Below are 21,494 nucleotides of genomic sequence, written 5' to 3' on the forward strand. Positions count from 1 at the left end.
AGTTAAATCTTTTCAGTTTTTTTATCACATATATTTAATTATACATTTTGCTAGAAGAGTCTGAATTACTTAATATTTTTATCTTCCTCTTGAACATGAAGAGGGCCTTAACATATTATACCTTCCCACTTAACAAAACTCCCCTGTGCATGCAATCTATTTGTTGTTACTATCTAGAACCACACTGTCCAATTTGGTAATGTAGCCATTACCTACATCTGCTTTTGAGTCATTGATAGGCAGGCAGTCTGAATTAAGATGTGCTCTAATGACTGGGCATGGTGCCTGATGCCTGTAATCCCAGCACATTGGGAGGCTGAAGCAGGTAGATCATTTGAGGTTAGGAGTTCGAGACCAGCCTGGCCAACGTGGTGAAACCCCATCTCTACTAAAAATACAAAAATTAGCTGACTGTGGTGGCACATGCCTGTAATCCCAGCTACTCAGGAGGCTGAGGCACAAGAATTGCTTCAGTCCAGGAGACAGAGGTTGCAGTGAGCTGAGATCACGCCACTGCACTCCAGCCTGGGCAACATAGTGAGACTCTGTCTCAAAAAAAAAAAAAAAAAAAAAAAGATGTGCTCTAAGTATAAAATACAAACTGGATTTTGAAGACAGCATGAAAAAAATGAAAGTAAAATATCTCAATTTTTATATTGATTACATGTTGAAATGATAATATTTTGGACATACTGGGTTAAATAAATTATTAAAAATTAATTTTACCTCTTTTTTCTTTTTTAGTGTGACTACTATAAAATTAAAAATTACATATGTGATTGGCATTACATTTTTATTGGATAGTGCTAATTTAGAGTTTTAGTTTTTATTTTGTTTTACATGTACCCCCCCCAAAAAAAACTCCTAAATTCTTTTCTCTTAATAACAGTTAACATTTTACCTAATTACAATTCTTTAGTCTGGATTAACAGTTTCCCTGGACATAACATGGTATTGAACATTATTTTACCTTCATATTGAAGATATTAATATTACTCCATTTTCTCCTGATATCAACTATTGCTAATGAGAAACCTGTTTCTGTAATTATTGTACTTCTGTAGGTAATCTGGCTTCTAACTTTGGTGGCTTCTAAGATTTTCTCTTGACTTTTGGTATTCTAGAGTTTCACCACAACCTGTCTAGATGCAGATTTATCTTTATTTAAACTGCAAACACTATAAAGTTCACTTTTGATTTGATGTCTCAGGCCCTTCAGCGCTAAAAATTCTCAGCCATTGTTATCTTCAAAAATTTAGTTTTCTACCAATATTTTTCTATAACTATACACTGTAATCTCTCAATTAATCCTGTCTTTCAACTACTTTTTCATATTTTAACCTTTTTTATGTGTTCTGTGTGAATTTTAAGTGCTATATTCTAACTCATTAATTCATTTATCAATAGTGTAAAAGGTAAAGTTTATCCCATCTATTGAGTTTTTTATATACCAACTACATAATTTCTTTTTCTTTCTTTTTATAAAGATAGAGTCTTGCTCTGTCACCTAGGCTGAGAGCAGTGATGCAATCATAGCTCACTGCTGCCTTGAACTCCTGGGCTCAAGTGATCCTCCTGCCTCAGCCTCTCAAGTTGCTGGGATTACAGGTGCAAGACACCAAGCCCAGCTTGACTTTTTTTAAATTTTATTTTATTTTTCTGTAAGTTATTGGAATACAGGTGGTATTTGGTTACATGAGTAAGTTCTTTAGTGGGGATTTGTGAGACCCTGGTGCACCCATCACCCAAGCAGTATACACTGCATCATATTTGTTGTCTTTTATCCTTTGCCCAACCTCCCACTCTTCCCCTTAAGTCCCCAAAGTCTATTGTATCATTCTTATGCCTTTATGTCCTCATAGCTTAGGTCCCACATATCAGTGGGAACCTATGATGTTTGGTTTTCCATTCCTGAGTTACTTCACCTAAAATAATAGTCTCCAATCTCATCCAGGTCATTGCAAATGCTGTTAATTCATTCCTTTTTATGGCTGAGTAATATTCCATCATATATATATATATCACAGTTTCTTTATCCACTCATTGATTAATGGGCATTTGGGTTGGTTCCACGATTTGGCTATTGTGAATTGTGCTGCTATAAACATGCGTGTGCAAGTATCTTTTTCAAATAATGACTTCTTTTCCTCTGGGTAGATACCCAGTAGTGGAATTGCTGGATCAAATGGTAGTTCTACTTTTAGTTCTTTAAGGAATCTCCACACTGTTTTCCATAGCGGCTGTACTAGTTTACATTCCCACCAGCAGTGTAGAAGTGTTCCTGATCACCACATCCACACCAGCATCTACTGTTTTTTGATTTTTTGATTATGGCCATTCTTACAGGAGTAAGGCGGTATCGCATTATGGTTTTGATTTGCATTTCCCTGATCATTAGTGATGTTCAGCATTTTTTCATATGTTTGTTGGTCATATGAAGAATTATTCTTCTGAGAATTATCTATTCATTTCCTTAGCCCACTTTTTTAATGGGATTGATTGTTGTTTTTTTTTGACTGATTTGAGTTTGTTGTAGATTCTGGATATTAGTCCTTTGTCAGATGTATAGATTGCGAAGATTTTCTCCCACTCTGTGGGTTGTCTGTTTATTCTGCCGACTGTTCCTTTCGCCATGCCAAATCTCTTTAGTTTAATTAGGTCCCAGCTATTTATCTTTATCTTTATTGCAATTGCTTTTGGGGTTTTGGTCATGAAATCCTTGCCTAAGCCAATGTCTAGAAGGGTTTTTTTTATTATAGTTTCAGGTCTTAGGTTTAAGTCCTTAATCCATCTTGAGCTGATTTTTGTATAAAGTGAGAGATGAGAATCCAGTTACATTCTCCTACATGTGGCTAGCCAATTATCCTAGCACCATTTGTTGAAAAGGGTGTCCTTTCCCCACTTTATGTTTTTGTTTGCTTTGTCCAAGATCAGTTGGCTGTAAGTATTTGGATTTATTTCTGGGCAGCTTGACATTTTTAATTTCTAAGAGTTCTAGCTAGTTCTTTACTACATTGACTTCTTCTTGTTCAATCTCTTTTGTTTCAGTTTTTAAGCTCTCTTTAATTGGAACGTATCCTTAATTTATTTCTCTGAGCATCCTTAAAAGTTAAAGTTAAAAGCAAAAGTTAAAGGCTTAAAAGTTTCTCCCAATCATTGGAATACCATGCAGCTATTAAAAAGAATAAGGTAATCCCATGGGTATTAATATCAAATGATCTCTAAACATGTTATTAAGTGAAAAAGGCAAGGTAAATAATAATATGTGTAAATGCTACCATTTATATAAAAATGTACATATGTGTGAGTGTGTGTGTATATATATATATATATGTTTGTATATGCAACAATTATCTTAGAAAGGATAGCAAGAAATGGGTAACAGTGGTTGCCTTTGGGGAGGGAAACTGGGTGGCTAGGTGAAAGAGGTGGAGATAGACTTACTTTTCACTGTTTACCCTTTTTGTACCTTTGAATTTTGTACTACGTGCATCTATTACTAGTCAAAAATAAATACATAATTTATTTTTTAAAATAAAGCCTTTGTTGAACTGCTCCATAAAATTAATTTCATCCAGAGAAATGAATGTTTTGGTGGCTGATTTTGTTATATTAATATTATATGTCTTTATAAATTTTAGAATTTGGGTTATAGGTTTCTTTTGAATAGAAAAGGTTTTTAATTTCTCTCTCTCCTCCTATTTAATGGTTTCAGAGTTGCTCCCACTTGGCCATCTGGGCCCCCAGTCCACAACTAGGCCTTATAATGACATTTCAGGGCTCCATTTTAATCATGATACTGGAAATATCATACATAGACATTCAGTTACTGACTCAGCAAGTGGCTTCATTCAATAGCTATTGATGAGGCTGTGTTTTTATCAGCTAAAACTTATAGTCTCGGGTAGTAAATAGCTCTTTTCTCTTTTCAGCCTTTCATAAATAAGACAGATATTTTAACCAAACCCCGGACTTCATGTAGTGATTCTGGCTCTGGTTCCTGCCTCGCATGAAACACTTAAGCACTTCTTAATCCTTTTACCTGACAGGAGCAAAACTACTAGCTGTCAGTGCTAGACTGAAAGCCAGCTGGTCTGTGGTTTCAGCCCTGTTTAAAACTTTGTGTCCGTGTTTCATTTCTGGCCCACAAAGATGTTTATGTTGTTTCAGAACCTGGCTATACTTTTTGTGCTATTTAATTTATTCTTCTATGTGTTTCGAGCATAGGAGTTACATCAAAACACCCAGTATGTTACGTTGACTAGTAATTTACCTATTTCTTTTTTTAGAAAATTAAAAGTAATAATTATAAAAGTAATATAATCTCATTACATAGAAAAAATAGAAAATTACTCATAATCCATCCATTTTAACTACTGTTAGAATTTTAAAATATTTCCTTTTAATCTTTTTCTTCTGTATCATCTCCTATTTGTATAATTCTTATCACAATTTTACCCTGTATTATGCGAAGCATTTGTCTATGTTGCTATGTAGTCTCTATGACCATCATTTTAATGACTGAATATTAATCACCAAACTACTCAATTATAATTCACTTCCCACATTATTGAAAATTAAGGAGCTTCCAATGATGCTACAGAGAAATTGTCTGTGCATGTACTTTTTCCTCTTAACAGTCTGTATTTCTGCAGAGAGTGGTGGGGTGGAAGTGAGAGGTGCTAAGCAATGGGACTGCCATCATTCTACACAAATCATTAGCACAAAGGCATTACAGGACTAGCATAATACATGGCTGAGGTTCATAATGATGACCCTAATATATGAAAAGGTAAAATTATATAGAAGTTAGAAATGTATTTCAGAAACATTCCAATCCAACATAGCTAAGAGTAAGTTTTGTAATTAAAGGATTAGTTTTATAAGGGATTAGATTCACAATTCACAATGTGGATCATCTAGCAGTGCTGGATAAGGCATTAAACATTTTCATTTTCACTAACTTCCAAAACAGAACATTTTGGGCCACACTGATAAAGTTCACTTTTTCACTAAAATACTAACCTGATATTATTTACACAGTCTTCATGAGCTTCAGAAAGTGTTTTTATGTGCTTTGAAGATATAGGGTCAAAAAGCAGAACTTCAGTTTGTTCACAAGCAACTGTCAGCACTGACCTGAAAGCAAATGACACATTTATCTTGTTTAGTTTTCTAGCATTCGCTGGTTATTGATGTTCACTTATTTATAATTACACAAGCTATAGGTAAATAACTTTTTTTTTTGCCCATGTTAGTAGCAAATGTTTAAAAGATTGATACTATCTGTGGTTGGCAAGAGTAGTAGGAAATGGTACTCTCATACATTATCGTGGAGTATAATCTGGTACAGCTTATGTTTGGACAGCACCTCTAAAGTATCAGAATTTAAAATGGGCATATGTTTTGACTCAGCAATTTTTTCTGGGAATTTAATCTAGAGAACTAATTACTTACAAATACAAAGAGACATATAAAGATATGCTTCATTGTAAAAAGGAGAAATTCAAAGTATCTTAAATGTACATGACACAGGGAGTGACTGATTATACAAGCCATAGTACACAATACTTTGAAATACTGTAGAGAAGTTAAAAAGGGGTAGCTTTATATGAATATGAAAGAACTGCAAAACATATTTTTAAATAAAAAAGGTGGTTGCCAAAAAAATGTACATTGATGAGACAACTTAGGGGAAATTCATATACAACCAAATTATATATTTCTTCATCACTGTCAATAAAATGTACTGGAAAATATCTGGCATATAACCTATCAGAGCAGTTAAACATAGTCAAACTTATCAGTCTTTTCCTTCATGGTTTTTTAGGTTTGTCTCTTGTTTCAGGCCTTCCCCACTGCAAAGTTATATTTTTATAAACCTTTTACAAACCTTGTTTTGATTTGTGAAAATCTATTGTATTTTATTCTATTTATTTTGATTAAGTATAAGTTTTTTGTGGGCCCTGCTCTTTCAGATTCATTTCATTTCTAGCAAATGAAATCCTGTGTATTTTATACAACTAAGATGAACGTACGTAAGATAGAATAAATAGCCAAAAACTTTTCTATTCAGAACAAACTTTTTAGGTAAAGTGGGAGATTAAAAAACAACCATTAAGTTGAAATCTTGGCCGGGTGCAGTGGCCCACGCCTGTGATCCCAGTACTTTGGGAGACCGAGGTGGGTGGATCACAAGGTCAGGAGTTCGAGACCAGACTGGCCAACATAATGAAACCCTGTCTCTACTAAAAATTCAAAAAATGTTAGCCAGGTGTGGTGGTGGGGGCCTGTAGTCCCAGCTACTTGGGAGGCTGAGGCAGGAGAATCGCTTGAACCCAGGAGGCGGAGGTTGCAGTGAGCCAAGATCACGCTACTGCACTCCAGCCTGAGTGACAGAGTAAGACTCTGTCTCAAAAAAAAAAAAGTTGAAATCTTTTCTATATTTACTAATCATGGACTTGTCTGCATAAACCCTTTTTTAAGACATTTGGACTTCAAAGTTTAATAATATCTGAAATTTTTTATGCTAGTCATCGGGAGTAAAAATATTCAAATTAATATTTGTAATTTTTGAAGACATATAAATAGCTATTTCTTTTTGTAAGTCAGAAGAACCCTGAAATGAACTTTTTTCCCTTTTGTGCATAAATAGTGAATCAATGATTCTGGGAGACTTTTTTTTTTGGTGGAGATGGGATCACACTATGTTGCTCAAGCTGGTCTCAAATTCCTGGCCTCAAGTGATCCTCCCACATCAGCCTCCCAAAACTCTGGGATTACAGGCATGAACCACCAGTCCCAGACTCTGGGAGATTCTTTTTTTCTGAGACGAAGTCTCGCTCTATCACCCAGGCTGAAGTGCGGTGGCGTGACCTCAGTTCACTGCAACCTCCACCTCCCTGGTTCAAGTGATTCTCCTGCCTCAGCCTCCAGAGTAACTGGGATTACAGGCACCCGCCACCACACCCCACTAATTTTTGTATTTTTAATGGAGACAGGGTTTCACCGTGTTGCCCTGGCTGGTCTCAAACCTCAAGTGATCCTCCTGCCTCAGCCTCCCAAATTGCTGGGATTATAGGTGTGAGCCACCACACAAAGCCAACCTTTGGGAGATTCTTAATCTTGAACATTGTATAAAAGGGATCTATAAAACTGTTAGTTATTGCTTTGTTTGAATCAAATTATAGTATATTTTTGTACATGGTATGATATGTATCTTTTAAAATATACATATTTGTTTAAAAGATACATATTGCTTTGTTTATTGCTGGTACACAATTTGTCCCAGTATCAAGGCTGATCTTATTTACATTGGTTTATAATGCCATCTTCACTACATACAAGTTTTGTTCTTCGACTGTATATTGGTATTCTATGCAACATCACACTATCTTAATTTCTAGAAGGCTTATGATATATTTGCTATGTGGCAAAGCAAGACTCCTTCATTTGCTTTACAAACACTTTTTCTTGGCTAATACTATGCTTTCTCTTCAAGTAAATTTTATATATACCATGTCAGGTTCTGTTAAAAAATTTTGTTGAAATTTTATTGAAATGCACTGACTTTACAGATTACTTAGGTAGAATTTATATGATACAATATTGATTTACCTCATACAGTAATATGCACATTTTCCCACACATTAAAGATTTTCTTAGAGTATCTGAGTAAATCTTGGATCTTTGACCATCCTTATACAATTAGAATCAACATATCAATTTATGTATACACACACACACACACACCCCAGGTGCAGATGTTAATTGAGATTATATTAAATCTATTAATACCAAAAGGTTGTGTTGTTTTTTTTGAGACAGAGTTTTGCTCTTGTTGCCCAAGCTGGAGTGCAATGGCACAATCTCAGCTCACTGCAACCTCTGCCTCCTGGGTTCAAAAGATTTTCCTGCCTCAGCCTCCCAAGTAGCTGGGATTACAGGCATGTGCCACCATGCCCAGCTAACTTTTTGTATTTTTAGTAGAAACGGGGTTTCACCATGCTAGCCAGGCTGGTCTCTAACTCCTTACCTCAGGTGACCCACCCACCTCAGCCTCCCAAAGTGCTGGGATTACAGGCATGAGCCATCGCGCGTGGCCCAAAAAGTTGTAATGGAACTGCTATCTTTACAATATGGAATCTTCCAATCCATTAACATAATCTATCTCCATTTATTTAAATCTTCTGTAATTCTCTCAACAAAATTGTATAGTTTCCTCCATATGGCCCATGCCTACCTTCTGTTGAACTTATTCCTGGGCACTTGATTTTTTTTTATATTTGAATAAATGTTCTTTTAAAATTTTTGCTTATGCTGGACACAGTGGCTTATTCTTGTTATCCCAGAATTTTGGGAGACCAAGGAGGAAAGATTGCTTGAGCTCAGGAGTTTGAGACCAGCCTGTGCAACACAGTGAGACCTTGTCTCTACAAAAAATTTAAAAATTAGCCAGGTATGATGGTGCACACCTGTAGTCCCAGCTATTTGGGTGGCTGAGGTGGGAGGATCAGCTGAGTCAGGGAGGTTGAGGCTGTAGTGAGCTATGATCATGCCACTGCACTCCAGCCTAGCTGACCAAGACCCTGTCTCAAAAAAAATTTTTTTGGCTTTGCTTATTGCTGGTATACAGAAATGTAACTGATTTTTAAATATTGATTATTTATCAATCAATCTTACTATTCTATTTTTGGGGGTTTTTGGTTGATAATAATACCATCTAAAAATAATTGCTTTGTTCTTCCTATTTTTTTTTTTTTATTGGAGACAGAGTTTTGCGCTTGTTGCCCAGGCTGGGGTGCAATGGCGTGATCTCAGCTCACTGCAACCTCCGCCTCCCGGGTTCAAGTGATTCTCCTGCCGCAGCCTCCTGGGTAGCTGGGACTGCAGGCGTGTGCCATGATGCCCAGCTAATTTTTGTATTATTAGTAGAGACAGGGTTTCACCATGTTGGCCAGGCTAGTCTCGAACTGCTGACCTCAGGTGATCCACCTGCCTCGGCCTCCCAAAGTGCTGGGATTACAGGCGTGAGCCACCATGCCCAGACTGTTCTTCTTTTTAAAAACCTGTTTCCTTCTCTTTTTGGTTGTTATACTGACTAGGACTTTCAGAACAATGTTGAATAGAAGTGTTAATAGCAGGCACTCATCTTGTTCCTGATCTTCAAGAATATATTCAACATTTCATCATTAAGTACAATGTTTGCTGTAGGTTTTTTGGGCAGATTCCTACTATTAGATTAAGGAAAGTTCTGTTTCAATTTTGCTAAGCTTTCTTTTCATGAATATATGTCAAACTGTGTAAGAGATTTTTCAGCATTTATTGAGATACTCCTATATTTTTCCTTTAATATATTAATGTAGTTATTTACATTAATTTACTTTCTAATTTCAAATCAGTCTTTTATTTTTACCTCATTGCTAGATTCGGTTGGCTAATATTTTGTTTATGATTTTTCTATCTTTATTCTTCAGTGAAATTGCATGGTAATTTTGCTTTCTTGTGCTATTCATGTCAGATTTTGGTATAAAGTGTATGCTAACATCATAGAATGAATTAAGAATGGCCCTTGTTATTTTATACACTGGAATAGTTTATATAAATTGGGATTATTTATTTCTTGTAAATTTGGTAGTGCTAGTCTATAAAACCATCTAGACCTAACTACTGATGCAGTATTATTGGTTATGATACTACTTTCTAATCTTTTACTAATGTCAGTTTTGGTAATTTCTACTTTTCTAGGAATTAGCCTATTTCATTGAACTTTAGAATTTTATTGGCATGAAGTTGTTCACAATATCCTCTGTTTCTATTTTTAAACTTTAAAGGCCAGACACAGTGGCTCTCACCTATAATTCCAGCACTTTGGGTGGCTGAGGCAGGAGGATCACTTGAGCCCAGGAGTTTGAGACCAGCCTGGCAACACAGCAAGACCCTGCCTCTTAAAAAAAAAACTGAAGGCCGGGCGTGGTGGCTCACGCCTGTAACCCCAGCACTTTAGGAGGCCGAGGCGGGCGGATCACAAGGTCAGGAGTTTGAGACCAGGCTGGCCAACATGGTGAAACCCATCTCTACTAAAAAAAAAAAAAAAAAAAAAAAGCCGGCGTGGTGGCACATGCCTGTAATTCCAGCTACTTGGGAGGCTGAGGCAGGAGAATCGCTTGAACCCGGGAGGCAGAGGTTGCAGTAACCTGAGATCGTGCCATTGCACTCCAGCCTGGGTGACAGAATGAGACTCCATCTCAACAACAACAACAACAACAACAACAAAAATATATATATATATAGTGACAAATAGTTTCAAAGTGGTTCAATTGCACTCTGATCTCTATTCCTTCTTTTTACCTTCTTTGGGTATAATTTGTTGTTCTGTTTCAAAGTTCTTGAGATGGATGCTCACTTAGCTTATTGACAATTCAGGCTTTCTTCTTTTCTAATATCTGCATTTAGGGATCTAAGATTTTCCTCTATACATGGCTTCAGCTGCAATTGCACAAATTTTGATGGTGTTTTCATCATTCAGTTTCAAATATTTTATAATTTATACTGTGATTTCTTCTTTGACTCACAAGTTATTTAAAAGAGCATTTCCAAAAATAAAGAGATTTTCTAGTTATTTATTTCCTGAACTTTCATTGAAAAACAAACTGCTTAATCTCAATGCTTGGAAATTGTATGAATTTGTTTTTTGTGTTGTCTGATATTAACATAACACACCAACTTTCATTTAGCTAATGCTAGCAGTGGTATGCCTTGACATCCTTTTACTTTAAAACTTTGCGTATCCTTACATTTCAGGTATGTCTTCTGTAAGCAGTTTTTAAAAATCTGATCTGACAATCATTGTCTCAGTCAAACTACATTTAATGTAACTACTAGCAATCTTTGAGTTGAAATCTGTCACCAGAGAATTTACTTTCCATTTGTCCTGTCTGTTCTATGTCCCTTTTCAGTTGCTTTAAACATTTTTTTGGCCAGGCACATTGGCCCATGCCTGTAATCCTAGTGTTTTAGGAGTCCAAGGCAGGAGGATAGCTTGTGGCCAGGAGTTGGAGATCAGCCTGGACAACATGTGGAGACCCTATCTCTATAAAAAAATAAAATGGCCAGGCATAGTGGCTTATGGCTGCAGTCCTAGCTGCCCAGGAGACAGGTGGGAGGATTGCTTGAGCCCAGGAGTTGGAGGTTGCCGTGAGCTGTGACAGCACCAATGAACTCCAGCCTGGGCAACAGTGCAAGACCCCATCTCTAAGAATATATATACATTTGCTATTGATATCTCCCCATATGCTATTTAGTATGTTAAATATATTCTTTTACTCTTCTTTTAGCGAATACCTAAAGAGCTAACATCATGCATCAACTTTTTAAAGTGAAGTACATAATTATTACTTCCTGGATGATGCAAGAACCTTAGCTCACTTCAACTTCCTTTATCCCATCCTAATATTTAATTTTTTAGATATAATTATATATAAATTTAATGCTCTACTAAAATTTTTCATGTTTTATACCATTCCCAGCCTGGACAACAAACTGAGACCCTTGTCTCTACAAAAAATAAAAAAATTAGCCAGCCATGCTGGCGTGTGCCTGTGGTCCCAGCTACACAAAAGGCAGAGGCAAGAGGATTACTTGAGCCCAGGAAGTCAAGGCTGCAGTGAGCAGTGTTCATGCCACTGCACTCCAGCTTGGATGACAGAGAGAGACTCTGTCTAAAAAAAAGAAAAAAAAGTTAACATTCATTTTGATTTACACGCATATTTATTTTTGTTCTTTTCATTCTTTCCTGTACCTCTGATCTTCCACCTTTTTCCTTCCTCCTAAAGAATAATTTTGTTACCTGTTTCTGTGTAGATCTGATAGTGGCAAATTCTCTCAATATTTGTCTGGAAATATCTTTGTCTCTTGACTTCCATTGTTTCTGCAGTGAACTTAGCTCTCTTTTTGAGCCTCCTTTGAAAGTAATCTATCTCTTTCCTCTAGCTGCTTTTAAGATTTTCTTTGTCTTTGTGCATGTATGTTTTATTTTAGTTTTAGCAGCTTTACTCTTGTAGCTAAGTGTGGCTTTATATTTCTGTCTTTTTTTCTTCTTTTTTTTTTGTTGTTTGTTTTTGAAGAAGTTGGTAGGGATTTTTGTTTTTGTTTTTAAAGCAGTTGGAAGGTTTTTTTTTTGTTTTTGAAGCAGTTGTTTCAGAAGGTTTGGAGTGTGGTGGCGCTGGAATGCAGTGGCGCAATCTCAGCTCACTGCAGCCTTGACCTCCCAGATTCAAGTGATCCTCCTTCTTCAGCCTCCTGAATAGCTGGGACCACAGGCGCATGCCACCACACCCAGCTAATTTTTTTGTAGAGTCAGGGTTTTGCCATGTTGGCCGGGCTGGTCTCAAACTCCTGAGCTCAAGAGATCCAACTACCTCAGCCTCCATAAGTGCTGGGACTACAGGGGTGCGCCACCATGCCTGGCCTGCTTTTTTTGTCTTTCTCTTGCTTGAGATGTATAGCCTTTCTTGAATCTACAATGTCTTTTGTTAATTTTTAAAATTGTCATCCATTATCTGTTCAAATATTGATTTATCTTCATTCTCTTTAATATCTTTCTGAAACTCCATTTATATTTATAAGATCTTTTCCCTGTATCTTATGACATATCTTCATCTCTATGTCCCATTTTGGTAAATCTGAACTTTATTCTGTATATTTTTTTCTCATCTATTCTCAAGCTCACAAATCCTTCAGCTGTGTCCAGTTTGCTGTTAAATCATCCAGTGAGTTTTTATCAGTTACTGTACTTTTTAGTTCTAGGGTTTTCTTTTTTTAGCTTCTAGTTCTCTGCTAAATTTCTCCATCTTATAATTCCTTGAACATATTAAATAGTTTTAATGTCAGATCTCCTGTGGGTCTATTTCTATTGTTTGCTGATTTTCTTGGTTTTTCAGACAACGAATCTCTTTGTACTAGTGCTCGTCACTGTATACAAAAATTATAGGGATAATTTAAAGCACTGGATGATATATTATCTTTTTAAAAAAATTTCTTTAGAGACAGGGTCTTGCTTGGTCACCCAGGCTGAAGTGTAGTGATGTGATTATAGCTCACTGTAACCTCAAACGCCTGGGCTTAAACAATCCTCCCACCTCAGCCTCCAGAGTAGCTAGTATGGCAGGCGCACACCACCTTGCCCAGCTAATTTTTAAATTTTTTGCAGATATGGGATCTCTCGCTATGTTGCTCAGACTGGTCTCCAACTCCTGGCCTCAATTAATCTTCCCTCCTCAGCCTCCCAAAGAACTCGGATTAAAGGTGTAAGCCACGGCACTCAGCTGCATATTTTCTTCTTCCATAGAAGATTCATCTTTAATTACGACAAGTAAACTAGAGTAGAGGTGCTGGCAATCTGAGGTCTTCTTAATCTACGTAGGGAATGAGATTATTTGAAGCTGGCCTTTAGTCCCCATGAGTACTGTCGATTCTGGATTCACCTTTAGTCCTAGGGTATACTGGGTGGGGGGAGGGGAGTTTCAATCCCAAACCTAAATTGCGGATCCTAAATTGCAATTCTTGTAATCTCATCTATCCCACCCATGAGTCCATTAGAAATACCATTCAGAGGCCAGGCGCAGTGGCTGAAGCCTGTAATCCCAGCACTTTGGGAGGCCGAGGCGGACAGATCACCTGAGGTCAGGAGGTCGAGACCAGCCTGACCAACATGGAGAAAGCCCGTCTCTACTAAAAATACAAAAATTAGCCGGGCGTGGTGGCGGGCGCCTATAATCCTAGCTAATCCAGAGGCTGAGGCAGGAGAATCGCTTGAACCCGGGAGGCAGAGGTTGCAATGAGCCAAGATCGCGCCATTGCGCTCCAGCCTGGGCAACAACAGTGAATGAAACTCTGTCTCAAAAAAAAAAAAGAAAGAAAGAAAGAAAGAAATACCATTCAGCCTCATTGCTGCTGCTGCTTTTGAGATTGACAGATGCCTCTCAGAGAAGCGAGCTCAAATGCTGGGCTCACATCACTGGCTTTCCTATTTTTTAGAACTTGACCCTGCAATTTCTTCATTTCCCTGATAATGCTCTAATCCCCTCACACATAAGCTTTCTATATCTTACATTAAATATTTAATATTTTCTCTAGCTTTTCTGATTATTCTCAGTTGGAAGTTTGGTCCAAACAATCTACTTCTTGCATATAAAATTGTCCCCCCAACTTTTTTTTTTTTTAAGATGGAGTTTCGCTCTCGTTGCCCAGGCTGGAGTGCAGTGGCGCAATCTCAGCTCACTGCAACCTCCGCCTCCCAGGTTCAAGTGATTCTCCTGTCTCAGCCTCCTGAGTGGCTGGGATTACAGGCGTTTGCCACCATGCCCAGCTACTTTTTTGTATTTTTAGTAGAGATGGGGTTTCACCATGTTAGCCAGGCTGGTCTCAAACTCCTGACCTCAGGTGATCCAGCCGCCTTGGCCTCCCAAAATGCTGGGATTACAGGCGTGAGCCACCGCGCACGGCCGCCCCGCCCCCCTGACATTAAAACCCTTTTATTTTTTTAATTTGAGACAGAGTTTCGCTCTTTTGCCCAGGCTGGAGTGAAGTGGCACAGTCTTGGCTCACTGCAACCTCCGCCCCTCGGGTTCAAGCGATTCTCCTGCCTCAGCCTCCGGAGTAGCTGGGATTATAGGCGCCCACCACCACGCCTGGCTAATTTTTGTATTTTGAGTAGAGTCAGGGCTTCGCCATGTTAGCCAGGCTGGTCTCGAACTCCTGACCTCAGGTGACCCACCCGCCTCAGCCTCCCAAAGTGCTAGGATTACAGGTGTGAGCCACTGTGCCGACCTATGTCCCTCTTTTTATTCTGAATATTATCTGTGCATTTTCTTAGTACCATGGATGTTTTTCATTTTTATAAGTATTTTCAAAACTTTGTCCCTATTCAGTATTTCTGATGGTTTTTAAAATTTCACTAATTTCTACCTTTTTTTTTTACTATATTTCCTTCTGCTCTCTTTAGATTGATTTTCCTATTATTTGCAGATAACTTTGCTATTCTCTTTCATGAGATGAATACTTAGCTCATTAATTTTCCTTATCAGTTTATTAAAGACTATAATTTTCCTACTAAGTACAGCTTTACTTGTATCCCACAAGTTTTGATACATATGATTTCATTATCATTTAGTTCTGAACATTTCTAATTTCCATTATAATTTCCCCTTTGACCCATGAATTTATCAATTCTTTTTGAAAATGAATGAGACTTTTCTAGTTATCTTTTTTTTTTTTAATTTGAGACAGAGTCTCATTCTGTCGCCCAGGCTAGAATGCAGTGGCAACCTCAAACTCTGAAGCTCAAGCAGTCCTCCTGCCTCACCTTCCTGGGTAGCTAGGACCACAGGCACATGCCACCGCACCAGGCTAATTTTTAAATTTTTGTAGACAGTCTCTCTTCCTTGCCCAGGCTGGTCTTGAACTCCTGCCAGATCCTCCCACCTCAGTTTTCCAAAGTACTGGGATTACAAGTGTGACCCACTGTGCCAGGCCTCTGGTTATCTTTTTAATTATACTTGTCTCTTGACTTCCAAAAATATAAAATATATAATATATAATATATAAATATATTTTATGTAATATATATTATATAATATATATTATATAATACATATTTTTATATAAATATATATTTTATATAATATATATTTATATAAATATATACTTTATATATGTATTTTTATATATTTTATATATAAATTTTATATATAAACATATATTTATATTTTTATATTATATTATATAAATATATTATATTTTTATATTATGTATTATATATTTTATATATTTATATATTATATAAATATATTATATATTTTATATTATATATAATATACTTTTACATAATATAATATATATAATATTTTTCTTGAGACAGGGTCTCATTCTGTCGCCCAGGCTGTCGCCCAGGCTGGAGTGCAGTGGCGCGATTTTGGCTCACTGCAACCTCTGCTTCTGGGGTTCAAGTGATCCTCCCACCTCAGCCTCCCGAGTAGCTGGGACTATAGGCATGAGCCCCACAACTGGCTAATTTTTGTATTTTTTGTAAGGATGGTCTGGAACTCCCAGGCTCAAGTGATCCACCTGCCTCAGCCTCCCAAAGTGTTGGGATCACAGGTATGAACCACCATGCCAGCTAGTTATCTTTTTATTTACTTCTAGTGATCACATTGTGGTGAGAAACTGTATTCGGTATGATACCAATCTTTTGAAACTTGTGGTCTCATATGTGAAAATTTTATAAATGTTCCTTGTGTGTTTGAAAAATATAAGGATGAAGCGGCTGTTACATACAGTTAAGTGTGATATTCAAAGAGGTTAAAAATTCAGGCCAGGCACAGTGGTTCACACTTATAATCCCAGCTCTTTGGGAGGCTGAGGTGGGTGGATCACCTGAGGTCAGGAGTTCAAGACCAGCCTGACTAACATGGTGAAACCTCATCTCTACTAAAAATACAAAATTAGCCGAGCGTGGTGGTGCATGCCTGTAATCCCGGCTACTTGGGAGGCTGAGGCAGGAGAATTGCTTGAACCTGGGAGCTGGAGGTTGCATTGAGGCAAGATCGCGCCATTGCAGTCCAGCCTGGACAACAAGAGTGAAACTCTGTCTCAAAAAAAAAAAGAAAAGAAAATTCAGTGGTAATATAAATTAACATAAATAAAATTTAAAAACATTTTCTAAATAAATTAACCTATATAGATTATAAAAATGCTCACCAGGTGATAACCATTGTAGCTCAAATTGTTCATTAAATCATTCTAGTAATTTTCAATCATTTATTAATTTTTGGAAATTGTAGCCATAATCTTTTATTTGACACAGATGCCCTTGTCTGAACCATGAATTGACACAGGAAACTAGATAAAGCCCTTCTAAGAATGTCCACATTAAATTTATAGTCATTAAATAACTTGTAGTCATGATACGTTAAAAAAAATCACTCTTTTTAAAATTTTTTGTAGAGACAAGGTCTCCCTATGTTGCCCCAGCTGGTCTTGAACTCGAGCTCAAGCAATCCTCCACCTTCAGCCTCCCAAAGTGCTAGGATTATAGGCATGAGTTGCCATACCTGGCCTAAAAAAAAGAAATCACTCTTAACATCAACAGAATTGTTCATGGGAGCTGAATCCTCTTTTTGGCTTTTGCTGAAGTAACAATAAGTATATTTTAAAATGTTTTTAGCCCTTCAAGTGCTTGCTGTTAGTTTCATATATTCAATATTTGTTTAAATATATTAATAACTAAGTCACAAAAATAATTTATTGATATACTTAATTATATTAAACCTAACCCCTCAGTCCAGGTGAGAGGTAACATAACACAGCAGTTAACAGCATACACCAAGGTACAGAACCTTCATTTAATAAACTTTCTGCTTCTTAATTCCCCCAACTAAATGTGTCTGGTAGACAGAAAAAGATGTATTTTGGTAGTCATTTTCATTTATAACATGAGTGTCATTAATGCCTACTGTAGGCAGGTATTCATTGGGTGTTGGCACACTTATCCTATCTAAATAATGGGGAAATTAAACAAGAATGATAAAACTAAGGATGTGCATCCCAGAAGTTATTCATCCATAAACCATCCCCACAGGCCTCAATCATCTGCTGTAGATTCTATCCTGCCATGGGAATGTATACTGTGCCAAGAGAATTAATATATTTTGATGGCAACTGCGGTAGTACAGTACTATTACTCTCATTTGACTGCTCTTCTTTCTGGATCTCCCGGGGCTGTAGTTCCCAAAGGGGCCATGTGAGAGTGATATGAGAAAGGTAGGCAGCCCTACTCTTAGGGAAGCCAGACGGTCACTGGGCCTATGGATTTTTTTGTGTGTTGGAGGGTGCCAGGCACGGGTGAGGAGTAATTAGAATGGCTGCTGCCCTGTAGTTCTCCAGTGAGATGTTTGCTGACAGTCTCTTGCTGTCCTAGTTCTTAACTCTTTAGTTGCTAGATAATTGGTTACTATAGGAAGTCCCAAGGAAGGCGATGAAGCATTAAGATGACACTTAACAGGCTTGGGGCAGTAACTGTTCAACCACTATGGACATATCAATATTTTAACAACTAGTATAGCTGAACCAGTATCAGCTGAATAGCAGGCCTGAATGTAGTCTACGAATGCCATTAAGAGTAAGATTTTAAGAGGTACTGTTCTTTTATTTATTTTTTAATTTAATTTTATTTTTTGCAAGACAGGGTCTCTGTTGCCCAGGCTGGAGTGCAGTGGCACAATCCTGGCTCACTGCAGCCTCCACCTTCCGAGCTCAAGTGGTCCTCCTGCCTCAGCCACCTGAGTAGCTGGGACAAAGGGGCACGTCACCACAACCAGCTAATTTTTGTACTTTTTGTAGAGACAGGGTCTCCTTATGTTGCCCAGGGTGGTCTCAAACTCCTGGGCTCAAGTGATCCACCTGCCTTGGCTTCCCAAAATGCTGGGATTGTAGGCGTGAGCCACTGCGCCAAGCTACTCTTTGTCTTTTAATTAGAATATTTAGTACCTTATAGTTATTGCAACTAGTAATGTTTGGATTTATTTTCAGCTATTCTTTGTGCTTTTTATTTATTATATCTTGTCTTTTTTTCTTTTCCTTTCTTGCCTTCTTTTGGAATTTTTTTCTCATTCTGTACTTTTTCTTGTACTAGTCTGGAAATTATAATTTTTGTCTTTTGGTTCCTTGAAAAATTTAAATACCTATTAAAGCCCAAAGTTAACATATATTATCCCCCCAAATACACAAAAACTTAGAATGTCACCTTATCATTTATTTTTATTTTACTTTGAGATGGAGTCTCACTCTGTCACCCAGGCTGGAGTGCAGTGATGTGATCTCCGCTCACTGCAACCTCTGCCTCCCAGGTTCAAGTGATTTTCCTGCCTCAGCCTCCCAAGTAGCTGAGATTACAGGTGTATGCCACCACAACAGGCTAATTTTTTTGTATTTTTAGTAGAGACAGGGTTTCATCAGGTTGGCCAGGCTGGTCTCACACTCCTGACCTCAAGTGATCCGCCCGCCTCGGCCTCCCAAAGTGCTGGGATTACAGGCATAAACCACCACACCCGGCCTCACTTCATAATTTATATGCTATTATTGTCTTCTGTTTTTGTTCCATCTCTATTAATCCCAAAAGACATTATCAGATTAACATGTACATACATATTTAACACTTTTTGTTCTTCATTCCTTCTCTCTGAACTTAGAATTCCTTTATTGGAGGTCTGCTGGCAAACTTACTCAGCTTTCCTTGTCTGAATATGTATTTATTTCATCTTTGTTCTTGGCAAGGACAAAGAACCTATGTTTGTTGGGTATAAATCTAGACTCAGGGTTTTTTCCTAGCATATTGAAATAATTACCACTGTCTCTATATTTATATTATGGTTGAAGACTAATTGGCTATCACTCTCATAGTTGCTCCTTTGAGGCCTTTTTTCTCTACTTTTTTTTTTTTAAACGGAGTTTTGCTCTTGTTGCCCAGGCTGGAGTGCAGTGGTACGGTCTTGGCTCACCGCAAGCTCTACCTCCCAAGTTCAAGCGATTCTCCTGCCTCAGCCTCCTGAGTAGCTGGGATTACAGGCATGCACCACCACACTCGGCTAGTTTTGTATTTTTAGTAGAGACAGGGTTTCTCCATGTTGGTCAGGCTGGTCTCGAACTCCCGACCTCAGGTGATCCACCCACCTCAGCCTCCGAAAGTGCTGGGATTACAGGCGTGAGCCACCGCACCCGGCCCCTTTTTCCTCTGTCTTTTAAGATTTTATATTTATTGTCCCACAGTTTCACTACAATATGTCTAGAAAGAATTCTTGCTTGGGTTTGTTGGGCTTCTTAAATCATGGCTTGGTGCCTTTCTTCAATTCTGGAAAGTTCTCAGCTATTATGTCTTCAAATAGTCCCCCTTACACCATATGATATGCTTATATGGTATAAGCGTACCATATAGTTAGCCAGAGTTCCTGAAGAAACTGGGACTATTTTCTTTAGGAACTCTGGCTAACTATATGGTATGCTTTTTCTCTCTATGCTCTGTGTTACTAAATCTCCTTTTCATATTTTCAATCTCTGTGTTTTCCAGGTCTGTATTCTAGTTAGTTTCTTTGCTTCTATTTTCCAATATGTGAATTATCTCTATAGCTGTGCCTAATGTGTTCTCATGGAGGACAGTTTGACAGGGTCTGACATACTATAATTTATTAACATTATCAATTTTACTTTTTCAAAATGTCATTTTAGAAGGTGATACACTTATTTTGACAATGTTTCTATCACTTAAAACATTTTTTGAATTCTTTAGAAAATACCTTCTAACCCATTTATCTTTTTTTATTGCCAAATTCCTTATATTGTGGTCTCTATTAAATTCATAATTTTAATTTTTACATTCTGTGTCACCCCCTCCTTCTCTGTATTGAGAAGTCCTTGAGGGTGACAGTGGTTATGCTACCTGGTAAGCTGATTTAACTCATATTTAACTGAAAGATATGAGAAATTACCTCATTTAACACGGATATGTCATCTATCTGTAAAATTACTTTAAGTCCTACACAAATGTAGGGCATACTAGATGAAGTAAGAAGACTGAAAAATTAAAACACTGAAGTATTTTCACTCATCACCCTGATAAACATGAAAAAGAATGGCAGTATGCAGTGTTGCCAAGGGTATGAGGAGACAGGCATGTGTCTAGAATGTAGGAATCAGAATATAGTAATGAGAATTAGTATGATCTTTGCAGAGGGCAATTTAACAATAGATATAAAAATCTTCATAACAATAACTCATTCTAGGGATTTATCCTAAAGATATAAATACAAAATATTTGTTCAAAGAGGTTTTATTTAAACTAATGAAAAATGTTAATGTTGTAGAAATATATTTATTAACATAAGCAGTTCACAATTTACTGTAAGAAAAAAAGCAAGCTACAAAACAGTGATTCCATGTTTATATTAAAATAAACATACACAAAGTAAAAATTTCCTTAGATATCCATTTAATCTCTGGGATCATAAGCGATGTTTAGGTATTTTTTGCTCATTTATTGCCTAGGTTTTACACAATGAGCATATATGTTAATTGTGTAATTTAAAATTATGGAATTAAGTGCAAGAGTTCCTAACCACCTTTTACAAAACTGTTATGAGAAAATACATTCTAGATTCAAACAAAAACTAAGCAATATATCCCTTATTCTAACAGCTCTAAAATCTGTTCTTCTCATTATACTCCCACCTAAAATCCCACATCCAAAAAGTAGAAATAGCTGCTTCTGAATTCCTGAAAGTATCGGCAGGAGGTTGGGAGGAGAGGGGCCGGGATATGAAGAGAGAAACTGAATATTTGAGGACAGACTGTTCGTGTTTTGAGGGAAACTTTAGGAATAGGGCTTGGCTGAAGGAAGGAGGCTGCGAGGTTCCATGAATAAGTTTCAGCAAAATAATTTCTCC

General features: G+C 37.2%; 1 protein-coding gene across 10 annotated transcripts in view; it reads right to left on the reverse strand.

Moving 5' to 3' along the window:
- DCAF10 (DDB1 and CUL4 associated factor 10) overlaps window positions 1–21,494 on the reverse strand; it is a 60,867-nt gene that overhangs the window by 37,351 nt on the left and 2,022 nt on the right. For 7 of the 10 annotated variants that reach the window (XM_009456648.5, XM_001170070.7, XM_054658052.2 and 4 more), the window contains exon 2: window positions 5,026–5,139. The exons of the other annotated variants lie outside the window; for them this stretch is intronic. In XM_009456648.5, the coding sequence (XP_009454923.1) occupies window positions 5,026–5,139 (114 nt within the window). The remainder of the gene's footprint in view (window positions 1–5,025; window positions 5,140–21,494) is intronic. 10 annotated transcript variants of the gene reach the window in all.

Source organism: Pan troglodytes, chromosome 11 (genome assembly GCF_028858775.2).
Source record: "Pan troglodytes isolate AG18354 chromosome 11, NHGRI_mPanTro3-v2.0_pri, whole genome shotgun sequence".
Lineage (NCBI taxonomy): Eukaryota > Metazoa > Chordata > Mammalia > Primates > Hominidae > Pan > Pan troglodytes.